At 38.3% G+C, this 22,532-nt stretch overlaps 1 protein-coding gene across 2 annotated transcripts in view; it reads left to right on the top strand.

The window, feature by feature from the left end:
• Usp25 (ubiquitin specific peptidase 25) overlaps nucleotides 1-22,532 on the top strand; it is a 112,793-nt gene that overhangs the window by 20,000 nt on the left and 70,261 nt on the right. For both annotated transcript variants that reach the window (XM_041678555.1, XM_041678554.1), the window contains exons 2-4: nucleotides 2,608-2,685; nucleotides 5,988-6,132; nucleotides 15,943-16,066. In XM_041678555.1, the coding sequence (XP_041534489.1) occupies nucleotides 2,608-2,685; nucleotides 5,988-6,132; nucleotides 15,943-16,066 (347 nt within the window). The remainder of the gene's footprint in view (nucleotides 1-2,607; nucleotides 2,686-5,987; nucleotides 6,133-15,942; nucleotides 16,067-22,532) is intronic.

Below are 22,532 nucleotides of genomic sequence, written 5' to 3'. Positions count from 1 at the left end.
CGAGCGTCCTTCAACTCAACCAACAACTCCAAATCTCTCTCTACTCCTGGTGAATCTCATCTCTCTGTGTCTTCCAGGTGTCCTCTCATGCTCTGTGAATACTTTCTGTTAACTCCTGACCCAGGGTTCATTTTATTTAATTAATGCAAATGCAAGCTCGGGGTTTGCAGTGTGATAGAATATCCCCCAACACAGGAATAAAATGAATATTTTTTCATATTTCAGCCTGTACATTGGTAGTTTGATTCTTTTAGCTGTTGAGTACTTCCTGGCGCATTCTATACTTTCCTGTTGTACTTTAATATTAATTGTATAATTAGATAATCCTGTCATCTTAGTTACTTAATACAGCTTTAATGGAAATAAAGATCCTAGATGGCATGGAAGATCTAACCATTGTCTGCTTGAATGCTTTCTCTCTTTTGAGTTGCTGCATCTTTGATTTAACTTCTAACATGACTTTTGCCTACCTGAAAATTATTTTCCCAACTCCTCTCAAGGTGTGAGGGGCTTGAAACTTTCTTCTGCATGGTGGAGCCTTAGTGGAAGTCTTAAAGAAGTTTTTAAAGAAGGCAGGTCCCTTTGCTCTGGGCTAATTTTTCTAGAATTTTAATGGATATGGGCACACTAATGAAAAGAACTTTCATGGCTCTTTTTTTTTTTCTCCTTGAGCCATTTGAGAATCAGTTGTGGACATCTTATTCTGTCACTTAAACATTCCTAAGGAAAAAGATGTTGTCCAACTATAATGCCATACAGGAATGTGCTAAAACATTGTCATGCACTGAGCAGCTTTCCCCCATGCTTCTCAGTCATGTCCACACACTCTGCAGGGCATGCAGTAGCCTTTGCCAGCCTCTCTTGCTGCCCTGTGTGGTAGCTCCTCTGGATTTCCCTTATGCTGGAGACTGCCTCGTTGCCTTTGGTACTATAACATCTTAACAGATGAAAGGATGAGAATTCCTTTGCTCTGCATTTCTTGTTTGAGGCTGTTTGGTTATTTCTCAAGATTAGATTAGGTTTTGTAGCTGTGACATACTGCCACAGGTTATCATGTGTTCGGAGATACAGACTGTCATGTCCTGTACCAGTAATAACAATTTTGATTCCTGGCTAATGTGAACTGTTAGATTTTCCATTATGGTGTTACCCTTTCTTTTTATACTTTGTAGTTGGAAACTTTGTTATTAATTCTATTTCTCAGCAAACTTTCACCCAGTTGTTTAAGTGTCCCTGAAGATTTCCAACTGAACTGGTACTGAGTTAAGGGTAAGCCATTTTGAAGTAATAATCCAGGAGACCTACATTATTTTAGGGGCTAAGCTTGTTTTTTGTTTTACATATTCTGTGCTTTATTTCATGGTGTTGTTTCACAGTTTGAGGGAACTGTGTTTTAAGAAAAAAAATACAAAGGCATGTAGTGGGATTGTTCATAGAAGATCATTGAACACTTTGGTAAGAGTCCTGTGCTGTTTGGGTCATGAGATTTGCTAGATTAGTATACTGTGAAGAGAAGGGAAGGAAATGGGTCAAGCCAGTTCAATTTAGGATCTTTTATGACAGATTGGAGAATCAGATGGTTTCTTTCATTGACTGGATCTTAGGACTCTTAGATGCATTTACTGGTTGTTGTATGTTTTATTCTTTTGGCTTTTTGAGGGGCCCACCACCCAATGCCCAAATAAATCACACATGTAGGTTTATTCTTAGTTATGAATGCCTGGCCTTAGCTTGGCTTGCTTCTTGTCAGCTTCTCTTAAATTAACCTGATGATCTTTTGCCTCTGGGCTTTTATCTTTCTCTATTTCTGTATATCTTTCTTTGCTTCTTTCACTGTGGCTTCATATGTATCTTGCTGACTGGCCCCTGGTATCGTCCTCTCGTTGTTCTCTTGTTTGCTCCTTGCAATCCTTTCTCCCAGAGTTAGCCTTCTATTATACTCTCTGCCTCCTAGCCCCACCTATCCTTGCTCCTGCCTGGCTATTGGCTGTTCATCTCTTTATTAGGACCTTCAGGTGTTTTAGACAGGCCCAGTAACACAGCTTCACAGAGTTAAACACATGCAGCATAAACAAAAGTCACACACCTGAGAATACTATTCCCCAACAACTGGTTTACTGCGCAGGCTGGGAGCACGCATCTCTCGAACATCTCAACATCCCAGGAGTTCTCCTCAGACTCAAGCTACAAACAAACTGTTCTCTTTTTTTGCTGAGGCATCGTCTGATAGGATGGAAACTGTTAGCTTGGTAAGGCAGCCTGGGAGAGAAAGCAGAAGTTGAGGTTCAGAAATACGAGAGTAGAGCAAGGACTCCCTGGACTTTGTTGTGAAAGAGTGGCATTTTTATCTTGTATCTTTCAAATTCTACTTTCTCTTTCCTCTCTCTTTTTTTCTCTCTTTTAAAAAATACAATCTTTTCTTTTTTTAAAAAAATTCCATAGAGGCAGGCGGATCTCTGTGAGTTAGAGCCCAGCCTGATCTACAAGAGCTAGTTCCAGGACAGGCTCCAAAGCTACAGAGAAACCCTGTCTCGAAAAAACTAAAAAAAAAAAAAAAAATTCCATTGTTCCTATTGTAATAATTCCGAATTTTTTCCTGCCCTCTAGCACCAGCAGACATTTTTGAATCAGCTGAGAGAAATAACTGGGATTAATGATACCCAGATACTGCAACAAGCCCTGAAGGTATGACTTTTAGTTATAGATTAAAATTGTGGTATATTTTTGCCTCCTTTGTGTACTGTATTTAAAAGCCAAGTCTCTTAGTTGAACCATCTGATACCAGCAGAGATAGAGGAAAGCATTCTCTTAGAAAGCAAGAGCCTCATCTCCTGCACTGCAATTCTAAGCTTGTAAATTTCCGGAATTTGATGTTTGAGGGTACACTGGAGGGAGGCATAATTTCTCTGTATTGGATACTTTTCTTGCTGGCTAGTAGGATATGTCCGAGTGTTGAGGAATAGTATTCTTAGCCTATTTCTAGCATCTAAGTGGGGCTCAGAGGGTGGGTTAGAGTCAGAGGTGAAGGAGGATCACAAAGGAGAGAATCAGTAGAAATAAGCTTACATCATTCCTTGCATTCAGTTAATCTGAATGCCTTAAGGTTATTCAGCTTCAAATTTCAGTAATATGTGCAACATGCAATGTGTCATTTTGGTTGCATTCTAGATACACCCTCATTTTCCCATGGAGGTGCCGAGATGAGTCAAGTCCCATGGATAGTTCTCAGTGAGAGTGATCAAGAGAATGAAGTGTTTGCTTGAAATAGAACTGTATTTCTAGCTCATTTGTATGTACATTTTTATCCCCCTCATCGCATATAGCTCTGGAGTTTTTGTAACTTAACTATAGGGAAAATGTTAAAATGGTCCTTGATTCCGAGCCTGAGGGCTTTATTTCCAGAGATACTTTGTTTTGGGCTATTTTTTTTTTTGATGATTGTACCAAAAATCGTCAATGATAGTGTTCACTAAACACCAGACAATTTGGACCAACAGCTTTCAGTTCTTTATGTGGGGTTGTTAATTTATTCTTATATTTCCAAGAGATAAATGCTTCCATCTCCCTCTTTGGAGATGAGGAAATGGAGATGCTAAGTAGCCCACCCCACATCACACACAGCAGCGTGTGGGAGACTTGGAATGGAGCTGCGGGAGCCGTTCACAGGTGCCCGAATAAGGCTAAGTGTCTACCACTGTGCTGGGAGCTTGCTTTGTCTCATCTGCCAGGAGAAAACTGATGAAGCAGTGTTCCTGAGGGTGCTAATCCTGAGCTGTACATGCTGTTGTTAGAGGATTCCCGAGTGCAGCCCCAGTTCTGAGGAGCCTGACCTTTAGATGGCTACCAGTCTTTCATTCTGATAAATACATGACTAATCCATTCCAAGTCTATTTTTGAAATTGCCTTTCCCAGGAGATCACAGAGGATGAGACTTTAGCTCATCACTTTGCTATTGGAAATTTGAGGGAAACTCCCTCCACTTACTAAACTTGAGAAATATAGATCAAATTAAGTCTTGTCCACATTCCTTTGGTATGTTATTTTCTTCTTCACAAACTTTCATTTGAGAGAGTAAATAGGATACTTAGATCCTAACTGATGGCCTTTAGGATTTTTCAAGGTGTTTAGTAATGAGTCAATCCTTTAACAACATACCAACAAGTCCTGTGCTTTGGTAACCACAGTCACCGACTTCATGATGTTTAACTTGAAAATGCTGTTAGTTACTTTTTTTAAACCTGTGGCCAAATACCCAACAAAAACAATTTGGGAGGGCTGGAGAGATCGCTCAGTGGTCAGAGCACTTGCTGCTCTTCTGGAGGACTGGATTTTGGTTCACGGCACCTACATCAGTTGGCCTGCAGTCATTGTAACTCCAGTTCTAGCAGGTCTGACCCCTTCTTTTGGCCCTTGCAGGCACTACACTCATGTATGCATCCACACACAAACAGACATATGCATGTCACACACACATCTAAAGATACATAGAGGAGGAAGGATTTAATTTGTCTCATGGTGGGGAGGTAATGGTGGAAGGAGCTTGAGACTGCACAATCAGATCTTGTCAGAACAGGCAGCAGAGTTGGGAAAAGTGGGACAGAGTTATGCATACATCCCTCTCTGTGCAGAGGTGACTGTTGTCACTCAGCGTAGCTGCCTAGAAAGTTAAACAACTTCTCAAAGCATTACTATCTATTGAATTGTATTCAATCATAGGAGCCCATGAAGAACATTTTATGTCTAAGCCATAGCAAGAATCTATACTTAGTCATACAATCTGAATAACTGCCAAGTTGCAAAATTCCCGATGTGTCTGGGTTTTCATTAAATGAAGCAGGGCATTCAAAACACTTAGCACACTTCTAGACACCTAGTAGATGCTTTGTCAATGTCAGCTGTCATTCCTGCAGCTCATTTTATGAGCAGTGTACTATCTAACAGGGGCCTATTGTATCTTGGATGAGTCACTTAAGAGTCTCATCGTGGCCACAAAGGCAACACACTGTAAAGCCGTGTTGCCTTCCCAGCCACCCTTCCCTTAACTCCCTGCCACAGTGAGATTGAGAGCAGGTTTTGGTTTTTTCTTTTGGCTGTTGATAATTTTATGCTTACTTTGATCACTGTATCATGTCTTACCTTAACAATATTAACAGTGATAGCACACTCTGCTATTACTGTTTCCTTTTAATCCACAGCCAGCACAAGATTTTTTAAAATAAATGTAATTACAGTGTCCAGAATGCTCTAGTGGTTTTCTGCTTAAATAGCCAGGCCTTCTGCATCCTGACTGTGGCCGCTATGGAGATGACTTGGTTAACATCTGAGTTTATTATGCTGTCTCAGTTAGCTGTCCTGAGGCTTATATTACATTTTACTTTTAATCAGCCTCTTAGAGAATCTAAAGATAAAGCCTAGCAAGTCTTCTCATACTGCTTTTTGGCTTTCTGTTACTTCTAACATTAACATATTTTAGTTAGCTGTGCTTTCGATGAGCACTGATTGTGTATGGGAAGAGTTTTTATCTTGATGGCATGAGTGTTTCTGCCCTCTGCTATACTAAGAATTCTTGACATTTTCTTAAGTTTCTCCTAGGTATGCATCCAATATCCTTGTTAAGAAACCATATTTTAAGTATTCACTTTTCCACTCTGAAAGCAAAACCTAGAAAAAAATTCTTGATTACTCATTTTTTTTTAAAAATTAGAAGTTCATGATTGTATTTTTCCAAATGAATAGGTAGCTAAGAAAATAGAATTGATTTAGCAGTGTAATAGAAGTTTTAATAATGAATATCAAATAATGAATATAGTTTTTAAAAATAATTATTGAGGTAGAGATATGGGTGACAAATTTTTACTGTTTAGAGTTGCATTAAAATATATTCAAATCAAAATGATTTTTGTTACAAAATATTCAAGATAAAATTAGATACATTTTGGATGCCTTTACTCCAAAATCATTGGATGTTCCCTTCTTGCTATTTGAAGGATAGTAATGGAAACTTGGAGTTAGCAGTGGCTTTCCTCACTGCAAAGAATGCCAAGACCCCTCCACAGGAGGAGACAGCCTATTACCAGACAGCACTTCCAGGCAACGATAGATACATCAGTGTGGGAAGCCAAGCAGATGCAAGTAAGTTTTTCTTCTTAATGTTTTATAGGCATGCAGTGAAATTTTCTTTTGATGTTGTATTACTTTTACTCATTAAACAGAAGTGAAGCATAAACAAAAAGTAATATAAATTTTTATTAGTGACAAACCATCTTATTTAAGTTATATATCCTTTTATGAGTATCTCTTGTAGAATACATGACTTTGAAATATAAAAAAATGGTGAATTATATTCATTAAAAGTCTAGAATCTTAAGTGGATAGTAATTTGTCAGTAGAAGCCAAATACTGCTTTGAGGTTATAAATTTATAAGTTTACTATATTATAAAATTTCCTTTCCTCCACATTGAAAATAAAGGTTTGAGGAGAAGGCTTTCATATTATCAAAATCCTCCTTAATCCAGAATGAAAACACACACACACAGCCCTTGAGAGAAATGTTTGGAGACACCATGCACTCTCTCTTGCACCTTAAGTCAAGTTACATGACTTTGCTCAAGACCCTAGCTTATCATCATCTCAGCAATATTCTCATGTACCATAGAGAAATTTTTACTGTTTACTGACATTCCCATGGCTTAATTAACGTGAAATAGGAGGTATTATTTAAGGTATGTACTTGGCCATGGTTTTAGTCCTAAGCACTCCAAAATATCAAATTAGTATATATAAAATGTAAGCACTTTTATGTGTTATAGATGTGAGACACGAGATCACTAACATGTTTGAGGAGTATGTATGGTTTCATTTTGTGGCCATGGAAATTAGGAAGAAGCAGGGAGAGCCACTTCCCTTCCCCTTTTCATGCTTGCATGAGGTGCACGTCCTGTTATGTCAAGTTCAGCAATAACTGAGGCTTTGGGCAGTCTTTCCCTCTAGCCTCAGTTTCTCCTGTTTTCCCTCCTTTCTTTACACTCTGACAATAAAACAGAATGAGCTGAAGTTGCAACACCTGGTGCCACCTAGTATTTAACTTACTCTTCTTTAGGCTAGGAAGAGTCTCTAACCTTTTTCTCTCAAGTCTTATTTCTGTCTTAAGAGTTAGGTAGCAACTGCCTGCTAGAAATTGTTTTCTCTGCCCTCTTGCTTGGAACAAGTCTTTCCAGTATCCAAAGTGTGCTGCTAAGGTCTGTCATTTGGAAATCATTTCGTTGAACATTGATGCCACTAAGTTTGGCATAGAAAAAAAGTCTCCTTCAAGACCAATGAAACAACATTTTGATGTTGGAAGAAGCTGGGAGAAAGTGAAGGGTTCTAAGTATTGGAAGGATGTGTGTTTGAGAATAGCATCCAGTTCTGTGGTGGAAAAAGGAATTAATTACATAGTTTTTTTTTTTAAATAAAAACAGAGAAAAAAAAACAGAAAAAGCAAAGTGTAGTTTTTCCTGAAGCCAATTAGAGATGGAAATTGGCAAATAGTCCAGCCTTGAGCGCTAGTTGGAGAGGTAAGATTTTAGGAGGGCACGTGGGAACTCTTGTTAATGCTATGTTTATGACACAAAGATCAATGAACAGAGGGAGAAAAATGAAATTGTGAGACTGTCCTAATAGAAGGCTTGTTTGCTGTGCAAAGGAGACGATATTGCTTAAGGTAGATGATAGCACCTGTTCAAGACTTTCAGTGAGGACCAGTGAAAATGCTAGTGGACACCGATGGTGACATGAATAGGTTCACTTAGAGAGAACACAGCTCACATTCAGAAGGCTATGTCTTGTGATAACCACCCCCATATGTATAACCACACACACACACATGCACACACACGCACACACACACACACACACACAATCACTTTTCACCGACATTTGGCATAGCGGGTTGTAATTGGACTCAGCTGATGGTCATTTTGAGTGCCCTGCTCACTGCTGTGGCTTCATTGCTAATGTGCTCCCCTAAGCTTGGGGCTCACTCTACAGATCACTGAGACACAGCTCTGTTGAAATTTAATGAGTGCTTACATGATGGCCCTCTTGGTCACACTTCAGTGTCATTACTTTTGGTAGCAGCATTTGTGTCCTGTCTTGTAGAGTTATTGGAAGGAGAACAGTTGTTAGGAACCAGTTTGATTCAGCAAACCTAGCAAGCCTCAGAACTGACGATTGAGAGGCACATTCAGCAGTTTATTGAAAAGTACTTTTGACTGTGCAGGCATTGTTCAGAAATGAAGCGATTTTTGTGTGTTTTTAGTTTTTAAGGATTGGAAGGAAAGATTGAGAATTGTTACAAGTGAGTGTCAGTAAGTGCACACTTGCTCACAAGCCTGAGTCTAGAGGGAAAAGCAGTGACAGCCCTCAGGGAAGAATTTCTCAGGGATAGATATGAAAAAAAATGCTTCACTTTTGAGTACTTTCTTAGTTTTATTTGAAGTACATTGGTATTTGAAACTCGATAATAGTTTGTTTCAGATACTGAAAAGTTTCATTTTCTGTAAATTATTACTCATTTTCTGTAAATTATTACTCTTCTTTCTTTTCTTCAGCCAGAACTTGATGACAAATAAAATCATGGTCCCAGTCTATCACATGCTCGTTTCAATGCTGGCAAAAATCTATCCTCTGAACTGAAAAATTCCTAATAAATATGCTACTGCATTTATGTAAGCTGGCAAATAACTATTTGTACTTGAATGTCTCTTTTAGAGAAAAAGAAACTATAATGTTTTTTACTTGATTTGAAGAACATTTATATCTGTGCCCCTTTCTGTAATATTGAAGAAGTAATAATCTTTTCAATACTTTTAATAGGAAAACCATTTCATATTTTAGTTTGGCTTTTACTTTTGAGAGAAAAGTTACAATTTGAAGAAAACTTGTTTCCAGAACTTCAGTTATTGTACTGGGTGACTCTTCATAATATTCTTTACTACAATTTAATACTCTGTTATATTCTGGAAAAAGGCTCAAATGTTTGCTGTATATTTAACCTTTTCATAACTTGTATAATCCAGACAATACTAAATAACAAATTTTCAAAGAGTGCCTCATGCTCCTAGGTTAGAAAGGAAACTCTATGAGATCTTTAGAAAAAGAAAAAGAAAAAGAAATGAGTGTTAGTGAATAAAGCTCTTGCTGTATAAGGATGGGGACCTGTGCTTAAACCTCTGAATCCACATAGAAAACCTCTGTGTAGCGCAGTGCTTGCTGTTACACATCAGAAACAAGAGGTTCACTGATCCTTGCTGGTTTCTAGGCTAGTTTAGACTTAATGATAGACCCTGTCTCCAGGGAATACTGTGGGCTGTAATTGGGCAGGATGCTGACATGAGTCCCTGACTTTCTGCACACACATCAGCCCCTACCACATACACAATTAAAGTGGACTAGTTTACAATGCATGGTATTGGCTATCATAATTGTAATTGAATCAAAGCGGAAACAATGATATTTTCGGCTCTTGGCACAGTGTCTTAGCCATGACTATACAAAAGATTTTGCCCAATATTAAATCTATTAGTATTATTTTATACCACAACTATTAAAATGTTTTAAACTTTTTTAAAACAGGACAAAAACAGTATATGTCCACCAGAGCAAGATGCACCCCAGTTGAGCAATCAAAATATGGATCAAAAGATAAGAGGGATTTGGGTAGGTAATCATAACATAGAAAGTAATACAGCATTATTAAGCTTTAGATAAACTGGTATAATACATTAGCACGAGTGCTAAGTAAGTAGTAGGCTCTTCAAACATTTGAATTGCTATTGGTGCCTAGGCTCCATACAACCTGAATGGCATTCAAAATGAGAAAACCCTTGAGGTTCCATCCTAGAATCTAGATCATGGGTGGACTGCTTGACCAGGGTGATTTAATGTCCAGATGACGATGGGTGCAGCTTCTGTCCTCTTGTCTGAGGAGTTATCAACAGACTCTTTCCTCTTTCCATTCCTCACACTTTTTAAAATTTACTTTAGGTAGAAAAAGAAATTCAATGAAAGTTACAACTCTGTCTAGAAATTTCTATTACATGAAACTGTTTTGATCATTCACAACACCCAAATTTAAGCTTAGAAATAGGTTAGATGAGGGTGGTGGTGTGCAGCTGATTGGATATGATAAGACGCTTCAAGCTGATATGGAACATTCTAGTACAAGTGGACTATAGAATGGCCTGGATAACTTTTAAAATTTATTTCATTCTTTTTTCAAGTGGAGCTTTTATTTCTGAGGCTGGTGTTGTACTCAAGGCCTGTTTCTCTTTCCATGATGAAAATTTTCTGAGTGTTAGGAGATAAGGCTGGCCATGGGCTATCGCTGTTTTCATAGTTGTGGACTAATGTGGAATATTAACTTCAGTTTTTTTCACCTTTCAAGATGGAAGAGACAGAAAACAAGTGACAATTTTTGGATGACTCCCCAAGTACTTTTCATTTTCTTCCTTATGGATGCTACCATTATAAGTTTAGTAGCTGTTCTTAAAATGAGAATTATATTTTTAACTAAACAGTTCAGTATAGTTGCCAGTAATCAAAATTAAAGTTAAATAATGTTGAAATTTGTAGCTCCTATCATAGAAAGTCCTGTCCATACATTACAGTTTTAGAGACTGTGTGTTCAGCAGTCAGAAAAACAGAATAGAAGGATTATTATGTGAAAACCAATAAATCAGAGTAGGGAAGAAGTGGATGGAGAATGGAGAAGGCACTTTGCCTATGTGTATCTGTTTATATGGAAGTATTTTTTAAAATGTAGTGCCTTATCTGTCCTCTTTGTAGAAATTGGGAACACATACTCACATCTTATTATTGTCATTATACATAGCCCACTTTTGAAATTTATGTTTCATATTTGGGTATTATGTTTCAGTTGTTTTGGTACAGCAGTATTGATTTATCAATGCTTTTAGGGAGTTTATTAAGCCACTGAAAGATACAGTCTGTTTTGTTTACGAATGACAGTGAAGAATAATACTCCTGAGTTCTCAGAAGTTCACAGAGAACCACATGTTAGGTCAAGGTGGTGCTCTGGGTGTGGCTGGCTGGGAATAGGAATGACTATTTTAGGTCCTGTCCTTAGAGAATGCTTTTTGGGTGAGGTCACGTTTGAACAAATACCTGAGGGGAAGTGAGGAAGGAATCACAGGACTGTGGAGAGAAATGAGCCACAGCTCAGCCTGAGGCTGAATTGCTTTTGCTTCCTGACACAAACAGTGAGACCAGCAGCCTCTGAGGCTGAGTTGTAAGGCTCAGTAGAGTCCTCACTTCTGATTTGTGTTTCCTATGTGAGCTCCCATCCTTCACTTCCTAGGTTGCTTTTCTCTTCAAGCAAGCCATGCAGTGTATAGTCCTGGTTTGGCATTCTAACTTGTTACTTCAACTCTGTCTTGCCCCGGTATGTGTTCTTCCTCCAACTGTCTATCTATCATATCTGTTTAGTGTCTTTGAATTGTTCTCACAGAGATCTCCAGGGAGAGTAGATAGCAAAAAAGTTTCCAGTGTTTTCCCAAAGTCTTGCTGTGGTGCAGATACATGCATATAGTATGCTGGCATATGGATAGAAATTTCTACCAAGGCTATTTTGATTTTAAATTTACTTCTGCAATTACCACTTGTTTATAGCCAAGTTAATTCTCAGCTCTCTTCAATAAGCATACAGAAAATGCTAGTTTTCATTATACAACTGATGACTCTATGCATCCAATGTATTCATTGTTTTGCCAATCCCTGGAAAAAGAATTCAGCAAGACCCAAAGCTTGATTTTTCAGCTGGTCTTCAGTACATGCCAGAATCCCAAAATAGACTTTAATACCATTGAAGGAATGGACTTGTTAGGAAGAGCAAGCAGGCACAGAGAGCAAGCTTCTCTTTCCTTTCCCTTTATATAGACTGCTAGCAAAAGGTGTATCCCAGATTAAAGGTGGATCTGGATTAAAAGTGTGTCTTCCCACTTCAAATGATTTAATTCAGAAAAACTTCTTCACAGGTGCACCCAGCCACGGTGGTTTTAGTTAATTCCAGATGTAGTCAAGCTGAGAACCAACAATAGCTATCAGAAAGAGAAAATTAGCTACTCATGAATTACAAAAAAGAAAATTCTCATTTAGCCATTATTAAAATTATATTTCACTTACTAATTTGTTAAGCAAAATGATACTTAAAATTGAAATAATTTAATATGTGAGTGGGGGGCTGGAGAGGTGGCTCAGCGGTTAAGAGCATCACCTGCTCTTCCAAAGGTCCTGAGTTCAATTCCCAGCAACCACATGGTGGCTCACAACCATCTGTAATGAGGTCTGGTGCCCTCTTCTGGCCTGCAGGCATCATACAGACAGAATATTGTATACATAATAAATAAATAAATTTATAAAAAAATATGTGAGTGGGTCATAAATGTTTCCTTTCGTGATGGCCACATTGTTCTCAAACTATGGCAGAAGAAAAGCAGTTTTGTAGAGAAATGTGAACACTATGAAGAAAATTGTAATTACAGCAGCTTTATAGATAAAGAGACCAGAGACCTTTTCCTTTGCTGGAAGAATGTGTCAGACAAGAATTGATAGCATCTGGTCTCAGCTAACCCTTTCCATCATTAAAATGTACTGCTGCCCAATACCAGGAGAGGCAGGTTCCAGTTCCCATCTGCATTACAGATGGGTACAGATGGGTAGCTGCCCACCTCCTAGGGGATTAGAGATGTGGAGAGAGATTGGAAGCAGGAACAACTGAGTATGGTCATTTCTAGCTACAGACAGGTTAGCCTTCTATACCAGTGGAAGAATAAGCGTCTTCTGTTTGTAATGCCATCAGGGAAAGGCAGATGATATGAACTGTGGTCTAGATGGGATCAGAAATCAGGACGCACAGGGTTGGGCCCCATTGGGGAGGACAAGTTGTCCAACCAGAATTGCTGCTCTGCTGTCATGTCCTGGCCTCCTCACAGGAATGACTGGCACAGAGGGTTGTAGCAATGTTTCTTGACATTTGTCTTCTGTTGGTCAGGTGATTGTGACTTATCTTTTGCCAACTTGATTGTAAAAACCAGATTACAAGAGCCCCAGTCTGTGCAGCCAGGAGTCTTGTAGAACATGTTCATATTTAATAACATGGCACACTTTTGATCTTCGGGCTCCTTTAAACTCACAAATTTATGACGGACTTCAAAGAGCTTTCATTGATATGAAATACTTTCTGAGATAATTCTAATTCAGGAACTGTTTAAAACATTTTTAAAATTAAGAAAAGCTTAGAAAACTAATTCTTAGTTAAAATAGCGACCTATTCTGTGAGGTAAATATTTTTGTATAGAATATATTTCTGAAACAAGTTAGCAAAAGGGTACACCCTTTATGCTGCTGCACCTTTCTCCTATCTGTGGTATTAGAACAGACCTGGGATCTCAGATCTGTGTTGGAGGGTTTCCATTCTGTTAGAATAAGTTGCTTTGGTTCTGTTTTGTGAAGAAAATCTAGCTTCATACAGATGTTCATTTAGCAAAGGGAGGAATGTTTTAACTGAATATTCAAATACCAATGATTATTCTGTTTAATATACCAAAACTCAATGCTTCTTAATTTCCTAAGGCTGAGTTACAGTGTGAATCCACAGTCACTCTCGTGTTGCACTGGATGGTGGTTATCAATTGCCTTTTATACAGTGCTGTTATATTTTAAAATCTACCAATGTTTTGCTATTTGATCTGTCACCCTTACATGATTCTGTAAAACTATGTTGATAATTGTAGCTCCATCCATATTATGAAAGAAAAATATGCTAATGTATCACATTTGTTGGCAGCTGATGAACTGATTCTACCAGAAAAGCCTTTACATCCTGAGAAACTATCAGGATCATAGTAGTTGAAACATAAATTTTTTCAAAATTCTGAGCTTGGATGGGATTCTCTATCAGTCATTAACAGAAGTTGCTCTGCAATGACTGATACAATTGAAGTTTGGGTGTTCATCCTTTGTATTATGTCATTTGTTCTTTCAACCAAAATATGAGAAATACTAACTTTGCAACCCCAGCATTGTACTAGCATTTATAGCTGGCATTGCCATGTAGAAACTATGCATTTTTAGTCAGTAACAACTTCAAAACCTTGTAAATCAAGATTCAATTTCTTGTTAAAATTACTTTTTTTGATCAAAGTTATTTTGATCAAAATTTACATTCTTAAGGTAAACTGATTTTCTTTAAAATATTGTGTTTATTTCTAAGTGATAACAGAAATTCACCTTGATACTGGTGCCTTGATCAGCATCAGCAGTGCAAATATTAACAGCAGCAAAATGTATCAAATATCCATATTATTGTGATTATATTCTCTACCTTCTGGAATTCTGATCCCTTCTTTAAGGGATCAATAGATAACTTAAAAAAACTGATTGTGGGGCAAAATACATGGGGTTTAAGAAGTAAAAGTCTTAGACCTGGAGCCTGTGTACCATTCTTTATTTTTACACTGTTATTAGCATCTCAGCATTTGTGGGATAGGAGAAAATATACCATCCTTGCTTATTGTTTGCTTTTGTGTGAACTCCAATTCATGGATCCTGAAAGAGTGTAAGTAAAGAGTAAAATCAGTTGCTGTTTCTAAGTGAGTTTTTAGGCATGAAACATCAACTATGATTGGTAATTTCAGAGAAGGCATTTAATCCAAGGTATTAAGCAATTGCAGACTGCTTTGCAGGGAATTGAGGGAGGGCCCTTGAGCTCAGTCTTCTCTAGTGACTGCAGATCTGACCATCACAGTGCTTCAGTCCTCTACACCAGGAAGACAGCCGGTAGGGTTACTCTGAGTAACTGTGTACTTCTTAAGTAACTTGGCTTGGGGGATAGAGAACCTCCATAAGTAACCTCCACTTGACTCTGCCTGGATGTTGGAATGCTAATAGAGTGTCGTTTTTGCTCTGTGAGTGACTTCCTTGCAGCTGAACTTTGAGAGAACAACTTCTACATGTCCACTAAGGACACTGGGAAAAGTAGAAGCAGTAGGATCATGGCTGCTTCCTTGCTTCTACCATCAAAGTCTCCATTTAGTGATGGTATTGATGAGTTCCAGATCTTACTCTTTCCAATTCTATATTCTTTTATTAGGCTGATTCCTATCATTTCTTAAATTGTAATAATAGCATTCATAGCAACAACTCCTCTGTCAAGGAAATTGACCAACATACATTGTAGAACTGCATTAAGCATGTTTTATCAGTGGTGGTAATAGTCGTGGGTTTTATTCATTGAATACAGAAGTAAAACTCATTGTGTTCAATGAAATGGACCAAGTGTTTTTGTTTGCATACCTCTGTGTAAATGAAAATCTTATTTTCAGTGACAAGAAAGGCATATGTCTTAAATTAATCACATGGTACAGAAGAGAAAAACCAAAAGTGACAGCTCCTTGCATCTTTTTTTTTTCACTAGAACTAAAAACTATCAACAATGTCACACACACACACACACACACACACACACACACATGCACACACTCCCCCTACGCTGTGATTTGTTAGTGTGATATTTACACATCAGAAAGCACCAATGTAAGTGTTTGGTAGTGGTTGTTTTGCATTTTATTGATAAACCATATTCCCAGTAGGCTTTCTGCTCATTAGCTTTTTAATAAGATGCTACACAGTAAATAAATACCAAGAATTTTCTTCTTTTCACTACTTTTGGTAGATTTTGTAGAAGAAACTATTTAGTTACTAAGGATAGTTTATGGTAACCATGTTGGGATTTTTAAAGATATATTCATGCTTATAACATAGAGGATTAACTTGGTCTTGGCTTTTGGTTTGTCAAGGTTCATTGGGCATACAGTCGCTGTGGTGGGAGTTCACTTTCATTTGTTTGCCTTAATTCTGAGAAAGCTAGTTTTGCTTTTCAGATGTGATTGATCTCACTGGAGATGACAAAGATGATCTTCAGAGGGCAATTGCTTTGAGCTTGGCCGAATCAAATAAGGCATTCAGGGAGACTGGAATAACTGATGAAGAACAAGCCATCAGCAGGTAAGAGTGTAGACCCATCATGTGTGTGTGTGAATATGTCTGTACTCCAAAAGGAAAACACAGACATAAATTTTAAGAGCATTGAGATATATTTCATTCTATATAAAAAATCAATAATATGTGCTTGTATTTTTTTTTACATTTTATGTAATCAAACTTCATATTTAAAGTTTTAAACCTTTTAAATATTTTTTAATTATGGAACTCATAATTTTGTCACAAATTTATTCTTTAATTTTTCTTCCTTTTTTTTTGTTCTTTTGAATCTACTGTCCAGTCTACCTTTAGGAATTTATCACAGGATTCAAGTTTGTTTTTTTGTTTTTTGTTTTTCCTTTTTTTTTTTTTTGGTAATAAGCCAAAGGTAAATTTTTTTTTTGCTTCAATTGGATATATGATACGGTATGTAATTATTTTGGATAGTGATACTATTTGATATCTTTGTGTGTACATAGACATGTTTGTGTGTGCTTGTTGTGGAGGCTAAAGATTATAAAATAAAAGATATACTTGCTGCAAATGTTATTTTTAAATACACATATATTTTTGTTTACATCAATTTTTATAAGCCTATTAATTTGAAAATATCTAGAAGATTATATCCTGGATTAGTATTTATAATTCTGTGTCATGTGTTTTCTTAATGTTTTCATTGTGAGCTTAGCTTTTTGAAAATTTATTAAATATTTATTGGGTTTATATTTAAATTGCCATCTTACAAATGTAGATTGCTAGATTATTAATCTTTTCTTCAGTTGTAATCTCTACTACATATTTATTTCTTTGGGATTTTTGAGACGTGGCCTTATTGTGTATCTGATGGTGACCTTGAACTTTTGATCTCCTTCCTCTATTTATAGGGATGTAATTCAATGAGTGATCAAGGTCATTGCATATTTAACCCGGATATTTTGTTTAGTTTTTGAAGTGCTGTGCATCAAAACTATGACATTGACCATGTTAGGTCTCGCTTTTAACAGTTGTGTCAGAGATGCCTTACCCAGGGTTTTAACTTCTTACACTGGAATCTACTCTGTCAAAGCATCAAGTTCTAAAGGCCCAAAAGGATCTAAAAAGGCAGTTGAGCCATCTTGCCAGTCTGTGTCAGTGTTTTCTAGTTGAAACACTATAAACTTAAGTTCCATATGGGTTAATATTGAAGAGAATCCAAAAAATAGTTGTCAAGAGACAATTTCATAAGAATGTGGGTACAAAAACCCAGATGTTATATCATAGCTAACACCTCCATGTGGTCCCTATTGCAGTTCAGAGACAAACATTAGAAGTGTGAAGCTTCTGCCAGCACATTGTGGCATTCATTTTATAGTATGTTAGTAATAGGGTATGAATACTGTAAAATATTGGCAAATGGTATACCATATTAAGCATATATTCAGTGTCAGAGCTGCTGAGTGTTGTGTACTATGTATGACTGTAGCTAGTGTAAGCACAGTAGGCTTGTTTGTGCTGGCACCCTCACACACAGCCTAGTGTTGCTCCAGTGGCTGTGCTGTAGCACTGGACCATTAGGCAAAGGAAAGTCCATATCCGTTGTACTTTCTTGGGGCCACTGTTGCACATGCAGGCTAATCATGACCTGGTTATCCCTGTGTGGCTCATGGACACTTTTATGTGTGATGTGTGTGTTTAGCAAAGGATTATGATTATTATTTTTTTTATTGAGAAAAGGAAAAAAAAGTATCTGCCTCCTCCCAGCCTCCCATTTCCCTCCCCCTCCTCCCACCCTTCTCCCCCTCCCTCTCCAGTCCAAAGAGCAGTCAGGGTTCCCTGCCCTGTGGTAAGTCCTAGGTCCTCCCCCCTCTGTCCATATCTAGGAAGGGGAACATCCAAACTGGCTAGGCTCCCACAAAGCCAGCACATTAAGTAGGATCAAAACCCAGTGCCATTGTCCTTGGCTTCTCATCAGCCCTCATTGTTCGCCATGTTCAGAGAGTCCGGCCCTATCCCAAGCTTTTTCAGTCACAGTCCAGCTGGCCTTGGTGAGCTCCCAATAGATCAGCTCCACTGTCTCAGTGGGTGGGTGCACCCCTCACGGCCCCGACTTCTCTGCTCATGTTCTCCCTCCTTCTGCTCCTCATTGGGACCTTGGGAGCTCAGTCCAGTGCTCCAGTGTGTGTCTCTGTCTCTATCTCCATCCATCACCAGATGAAGGTTCTATGGTGATATGCAAGATATTCGTCAGTATTGCTATAGGATAGGGTCATTTCAGGTTCCCTATCATCAGCTGCCCAAGGAACTAACTGGGGACATCACCTTGGGCTCCTGGGAGCCACTCTAGGTTCAATTCTCTTGCCAACCCCAGGGTGGCTCCCTTAACTAAGAATTGTGCTTCCGTGCTCCCCTATCCAACCTTCCTTTATCCCAATCATCCTTTTCCCCCAAGTTTGCCCATCCTCCCCTTCTCCCTTTTCTCTCCCCTTCTCCCCTTACCCCCATCCCACCCCACCCCCAAGATCCCAATTTTCTCCCCGGCAATTTTGTCTACTTCTCATAGCCAAGAGGATAACTATATGTTTTTCCTTGGGTTCACCTTCTTACTCAGCTTCTTTAGGTTCACCAATTGTAGACTCAGTGACCCTTATTTATGGCTAGAAACAAATTATGAGTGAGTACATCCCATGTTCATCTTTTTGGGTCTGGGATACCTCACTCAGGATAGTGTTTTCTATTTCCATCCATTTGCATGCAAAATTCGAGAAGTCATTGTTTTTTACCGCAGCATAGTACTCTAATGTGTAGATATTCCACACTTTCTTCATCCATTCTTCCATTGAAGGGCATCTAGGTTGTTTCCAGGTTCTGGCTATTACAAATAATACTGCTATGAACATAGTTGAACAAATGCTCTTGTCATGTGATAGAGCATCTCTTGGGTATATTCCCAGGAGTGGTATTGCTGGGTCCAGAGGTAGGTTGATCCCGAATTTCCTGAGAAACAGAAACACTGATTTCCAAAGTGGTTGCACAAGATTGCATTCCCACCAGAAATGGATGAAGGTACCCCTTCCTCCACAGCCTCTCCAGCAAAGGCTATCCTTGGTGTTTTTGACTTTAGCCATTCTGACAGGTGTAAGATGATATCTCAAAGTTGTTTTGATTTGCATTTCCCTGATCGCTAAGGAGGTTGAGCATGACCTTAAGTTTCTTTTAGCCATTTGTAATTCTTCTGTTGAGAATTCTCTGTTCAGTTCAGTGCCCCATTTTTTAATTGGGTTAATTAGCATTTTAAAGTCTAGTTTCCTGAGTTCTCTATATATTTTGGAGATCAGACCTTTGTCTGTTGCGGGGTTGGTGAAGATCTTCTCCCAGTCAGTAGGTTGCCTTTTTGTCTTGGTGACAGTGTCCTTTGCTTTACAGAAGCTTCTCAGTTTTAGTAGGTCCCATTTATTCAATGTTGCCCTTAATGTCTGTGCTGCTGGGGTTACACATAGGGAGCGATCTCCTGTGCCCATCTGTTGTAGGGTACTTCCCACTTTCTCTTCTATCAGATTCAGTGTGTTCTGACAGATATTGAGGTCTTTAATTCATTTGGACTTGAGTTTTGTGCTTGGTGATGGATATGGGTCTATTTTCATTCTTCTACAGGTTGACATCCAGTTATGCCAGCACCATTTGTTGAAGATGCTTTCATTCTTCCATTGTATACTTTTAGCTCCTTTATCGAAAATGAGGTGTTCATAGGTTTGTGGGTTAAAATTCGGGTCTTCTATACGATTCCATTGGTCGACTTCTCTGTTTTTGTGCCAGTACCACACTGTTTTCATCACTGTAGCTCTGTAATAGAGTTTGAAGTCAGGGATGGTAATGCCTCCAGAAGATCCTTTATTGTATAGGATTGTTTGGGCTATCCTGAGTTTTTTGTTTTTCCATATAAAGTTGATTATTGTCCTCACAAGATCTGTGAAGAATTTTGATGGGACCTTGATGGGGATTGCATTGAATCTATAAATTGCCTTTGGTAGAATTGCCATTTTTACTATGTTGATCCTCCCAATCCAAGAGCAAGGGAGGTCCTTCCATTTTCTGGTATCCTCCTCAATTTCTTTCTTCAATGCCTTAAAGTTCTTGTCAAATAGATCTTTCACTTCCTTGATTAGAGTTACCCCAAGATATTTTATGCTGTTTGTGGCTATTGTGAAAGGTGAAACTTCTCTGATTTCCCTCTCTGCTTCCATAACCTTTGTGTATAAGAGGGCGACTGATTTTTTGGAGTTGATCTTCTATCCTGCCACATTACTAAAAGTGTTTATCAGCTGTAAAAGTTCTTTGGTGGAGTTTTGGGGGTCGCTTATGTACACTATCATATCATCTGCAAATAACGAAAGTTTCACTTCTTCCTTTCCAATTCGAATCTCCTTGATCCCCTTATGTTGTCTTATTGTTATTGCTAGAACTTCAAGCACTATATTGAAGAGGTATGGCGAGAGTGGACAGCCTTGTCCTGTTCCTGAGTCTAGTGGGATGGCTTTGAGTTTCTCTCCGTTTAATTTGATGTTAGCTGTCGGCTTGCTGTATATAGCTTTTATTATATTTAGGTATGACCCTTGTATCCCTAATCTCTCCAATACTTTTATCATAAAGGATGTTGAATTTTGTCAAATGCTTTTTCAGCATCTAATGAAATGATCATATGGTTTTTTTCTTTCAGTTTATTTATATGATGGATTACATTGATAGATTTTCGTATGTTGAACCAGCCCTGCATCCCTGGGATGAAGCCTACTTGATCATAATGGATAATTTTCCTAATGTGTTCTTGGATACGGTTTGCCAGTATTTTGTTGAGGATTTATGCGTCGATGTTCATGAGTGAGATTGGCCTATAATTCTCTTTCTTAGTTGAGTCTTTGTGCGGTTTTGGTATCAGAGTAACTGTAGCTTCATAAAAGGAATTTGGCAATGCCTCTTCTGTTTCTATATTGTGAAATACATTAAGGAGTATAGGTATTAGGTCTTCTTGGAAGTTCTGGTAGAATTCCGCATTGAAACCATCTGGTCCTGGGCTATTTTTGGTAGGGAGGTTTTTTTTTATTTTTTAAATTTATTTATTTATTAAGGATTTCTGCCTCGTCCCCACAACCGCTTCCTATTTCCCTCCCCCTCCCCCAATTAAGTCCCCCCCCCCCCATCTGCTCGAAGAGCAATCAGGGTTCCCTGACCTGTGGGAAGCCCAAGGACTGCCCACCTCTATCCAGGTGAACATAGCGGACAATGAGGAATACTGAGAATTCAAGAACAATTGCTGTGGGTTTTTGATCCTACTGCACGTACTGGCTTTGTGGGAGCCTAGGCAGTTTGAATGCTCACCTTACGAGACCTGGTAGGGAGGTTTTTGATAACCTCTTCTAATTCTTCGTGACTAACAGGTCTATTTAGATTGTTCACCTGGTCCTGGTTTAACTTTGGTATATGGTATTTATCTAAAAAAGTGTCCATTTCCTTTACATTTTCCATTTTTGTGGCATATAGGCTTTTGTAGTAAGATCTAATGATTCTCTGAATTTCCTCTGTGTCTTTGGTTATGTCCCCCTTTTCATTTCTGATCTTATTAATTTGCAAATTCTCTCCCTGCCGTTTGATTAGTTTGGATAGGGGTTTGTCAATCTTGTTGGTTTTTTCCAGGAACCAGCTTTTTGTTTCATTGATTCTTTGGATTGTTTTCTCTGTTTCTATTTTGTTGATTTCAGCCCTCAGTTTGATTATTTCCAGTCTTCTACTCCTCCTAGGTGAGTCTGCTTCTTTATTTTCTATAGCTTTCAGGTGGGCTGTTAATTCTCCAATGTGAGCTTTCTCTGTTTTCTTTAAGTGGACACTTAGTGCTATGAACTTTCCTCTTAGGACTGCTTTCATAGTGTCCCATAAGTTTGAGTATGTTGTTTCTTTATTTTCATTGAATTCCAGGAAGACTTTAATTTCTTTCTTTATTTCTTCCTTAATCCAGGTATGGTTCAGTAGTTGACTGTTTAGTTTCCATGAGTTTGTAGGCTTTCTGGGGGTAGCATTGCTATTGAATTCTAACTTTAATCCATGGTGATCTGATAAAACACAGGTGGTTACTAATATGTTTTTGTAACTGTGGATGTTTGCTTTGTTACCGATTATGTGGTCGATTTTCGAGAAGGTTCCATAAGCTGCAGAGAAGAAGGTATATTCTTTCCTCTTTGGGTGGAATGTTCTATAGATGTCTGTTAAGTCCATTTGCTTCATTTCCTCCATTAATTATCTTATTTCTCTGTTAGGTTTCTGTCTGATTGACCTGTCCATTGGTGAGAGAGGAGTGTTGAAGTCTCCTACTATTAGTGTGTGCGGTTTGATGTCTGCCTTGAGTTTTATCAATGTTTATTTTATGTACGTGGGTGCTTTTATATTAGGGGCATAGATGTTCAGGATTGAGACTTCATCCTGATGAACTGTTCCTGTTATGAGTATAAAATGCCCCTCTCCA

Source organism: Microtus oregoni, unplaced genomic scaffold (genome assembly GCF_018167655.1).
Source record: "Microtus oregoni isolate MIOR12 unplaced genomic scaffold, Mior012 000030F_ref0000283, whole genome shotgun sequence".
Taxonomy (NCBI): domain Eukaryota; kingdom Metazoa; phylum Chordata; class Mammalia; order Rodentia; family Cricetidae; genus Microtus; species Microtus oregoni.
This window is presented reverse-complemented; position numbering and strand designations above follow the sequence as displayed.